Source organism: Condylura cristata, unplaced genomic scaffold (genome assembly GCF_000260355.1).
Source record: "Condylura cristata isolate star-nosed mole 26May11 unplaced genomic scaffold, ConCri1.0 scaffold00003, whole genome shotgun sequence".
Taxonomy (NCBI): Eukaryota; Metazoa; Chordata; class Mammalia; order Eulipotyphla; family Talpidae; genus Condylura; species Condylura cristata.
Genome location: NW_004567104.1, coordinates 78883574 through 78886041, shown reverse-complemented (window position 1 = coordinate 78886041; position 2468 = coordinate 78883574). Strand labels below are relative to the sequence as shown.

The following is a 2468-nucleotide window of genomic DNA, read 5'->3' as shown; positions in this document are numbered from 1 at the left end:
CGCGGGGCTCACAGGCTCGCCCTTGGCGCCCTTCCTCCCGGGCTGGCCTTTCATGCCGAAGTCTCCTCTGCCGCCCTGGACAACACAGACGGGTCAGCCGGGTGCCGCCGTTCGGCCAGAGTGCGTCTGGGTTAGGGGGGGCGGGGTGCCAGCCCCCCCAAGCCCAGGGGGTGGGGTTGTGGGGGGTGGCTGCGCCCCCCCACGGGGGCCGCGTCCCGCTGGCCACGCACCTCAGGGCCTCGCGGGCCGGGCTCTCCTTTCTCCCCCTGCGGAGCAAGCACAGAGCGGGCTGACCGTGCGGCCACGCCTGGTGGCCAGGCCCCTGGCCCGCCGGAGGCCCCGCCGCGGCAGCACTCACCGGCTCCCCTCGCGGTCCTGGGTAGCTGAATCCCGGCCTGCCGGGGTCTCCCTGGAGGGTGTGGTCAGGGGGTGGGGCGGGAGGGGGTCAGCGCGCAGGACGGGCAGGGAGGGACACCGCGCGCTGGAGCCCTCAGCGAGGCTCGCCGGCCAGAGCGGGGGGAGTACCTTGGGGCCTGGCTGTCCGGAGTCGCCGCGGGGGCCAGCATCACCGGGGTCTCCCCGAGATCCCTGAGGGCAGATAGGGAGCGGGCGGGCACAGATGGTCCCTGCTCACCGCTGCCAGGCCCTCCACGCCACCCGGTGGGGGCCAGGCGCGAGGGTCAGGCGGCTCCCCCTTGCAGGTGTGGGGCCCCGGTGCACCCCAAGACACTGCAGCCAGCGGCCAGGCCAGCCCCGCAGGGCGGGGGGGTGCCCGGTGGCCGTGGGGCTGTGTGGGCAGGGTCCCTCAGCGGAGGCTGACCTGCTTCCCCGGCTCCCCCTGGGTGCCTGGGGGGCCTCTGGGTCCCGGCATGCCGCGGTCGCCCTGGGGAGAAAAGGGCCAAGGGGCCTGCTGCTGACCAGCAGGACGGGTGGGGGCCGCCGCCGCCAGAGGCCGGGCTGGGCCCGCAGGACCGCGGTGGCCCGGGGTGCCTCTGCGCCGCCCTCCCCCCTCCGCCACTGACCTTGGCACCTTTGTTGCCGATCTCTCCAGCCAGGCCCCGTGGCCCCTCAGGGCCAGGGTCCCCCTGTGAGAAAAGAGGGTCTCAGGGGCCAGGGCTGGGCACAGGGCAGGTCTCCCGCAGGGCGTGTGGCCCCGCCCGCCGGCAGTGCTGACCTGCCTGCCCCCCCAACGAAGGGTGGGCCCGTCAGGCTCCTGGGGGGACGCGGGGGTGTGGTTGGGGGTCCTGCTCTCCCCGGGGGGCGGGGGCCGGGGTCTGGGGTCAGGGTCCCAGGGGGGCAGGGGTCCGGCTGCCCCCCGGGGACTCAGCAGGGTGGCCCTTCCCTCCTCCTGCCCGCCAGACGCCACCTGGTGGACACCCACCTTTTCTCCTTTGGGGCCACTGCTGCCTGGGCCACCCTTAATTCCGGGGTCTCCTCGGCGTCCCTGCAGGGAGTGGGGTGTTGGCGGGCGCCCCACCTTGGGGGCACCTGTCCGTGCCTGCTCTCCCCAGAGGGCTTTGTGTGTGGCGTCTGGGCCTCGGCCTGCACAGCTCTGGTGCGAGGACTGGGTGGGCTGGCAGGTGGGGGACTTGGCAGGGGGCGCAGGGTGGGCCCAGGGTTGTGGGGCGCGAGGTGGGGCTGGCCCCTGCCGGGAGCATGGGTCGGGCGGGCCGGACTGGCTGGGGGCCGCGGGGGCGTGCCAGGGCGGGCACCCCACGGGTGCCGTGCTGCGGGCTGGCAGACTCACAGGCTCGCCTCTGGGTCCTCGGGGTCCAGGCCCGCCCTTGGCCCCCTTCACGCCAGGGCTGCCGGGGGCTCCGTTGTCGCCCTGGTAACCCTGTGGAGGAGGGGTTCAGGGAGGAGGACGCTGCCCGTCCAGCCTCCACCCCGACCCCATGTGGGCCGGGAGGCTGCACGGGGCACAGCGCACTTGCCTTGCTTCCTTTGGGTCCGCTGTCTCCGGGGGGCCCTCTGCGCCCCGGGCGGCCTGGGTCCCCCTGGAAGGTGAGGAGAGGTCGGCGGGGCAGGCAGGACCCTGAGGCCCGCCCCTGAGCACGCGTGTGGGTGCCGGAGCCCGAGACGGCCCGGACACCGCCCACCCGTCTCGCGTCCGGGCGACCCGGCCTGGGCCAGCGCTACCCCAAGGCGGAGTGCGCACCCCCGCCCAGCAGGGTCCCGGGACCCTCTCTGCTGTCCGCTTGTGGGGACAGGCCCTCTGTGGGGTGGGGGTGCCGCCCCGCAGCCGCCTACCTTGACACCCTGTCTTCCTTGCTCCCCAGGACTGCCAGCTTCCCCCGCGTAACCGTCAGGGCCCTGTGGGGAAGGGCGCGAGAGGCCCTGCGTCGGGGCCAGCGGGCAGGGGTGCTGGCCAGTGCCCACCACCTGGCCTCAGAACCTCCAGCCTCGGCCCCCAGATTCAGCACCGGCCCCCAAGCGGAGCGCAGGCCGGCGCCCGGCCCAGCGGCCAC

At 75.2% G+C, this 2468-nt stretch overlaps 1 protein-coding gene across 1 annotated transcript in view; it reads right to left on the bottom strand.

Moving 5' to 3' along the window:
* COL6A2 (collagen, type VI, alpha 2) overlaps window positions 1–2468 on the bottom strand; it is a 23425-nt gene that overhangs the window by 4999 nt on the left and 15958 nt on the right. Inside the window, exons 7-16 of the mRNA XM_012731252.1 lie at window positions 2251–2382; window positions 1935–1997; window positions 1748–1837; window positions 1382–1444; window positions 1023–1085; window positions 821–883; window positions 526–588; window positions 359–409; window positions 231–266; window positions 4–75 (exon numbers count right to left, since the gene is read on the bottom strand). Coding sequence (XP_012586706.1) covers window positions 4–75; window positions 231–266; window positions 359–409; window positions 526–588; window positions 821–883; window positions 1023–1085; window positions 1382–1444; window positions 1748–1837; window positions 1935–1997; window positions 2251–2382 — 696 coding nt within the window. The remainder of the gene's footprint in view (window positions 1–3; window positions 76–230; window positions 267–358; window positions 410–525; window positions 589–820; window positions 884–1022; window positions 1086–1381; window positions 1445–1747; window positions 1838–1934; window positions 1998–2250; window positions 2383–2468) is intronic.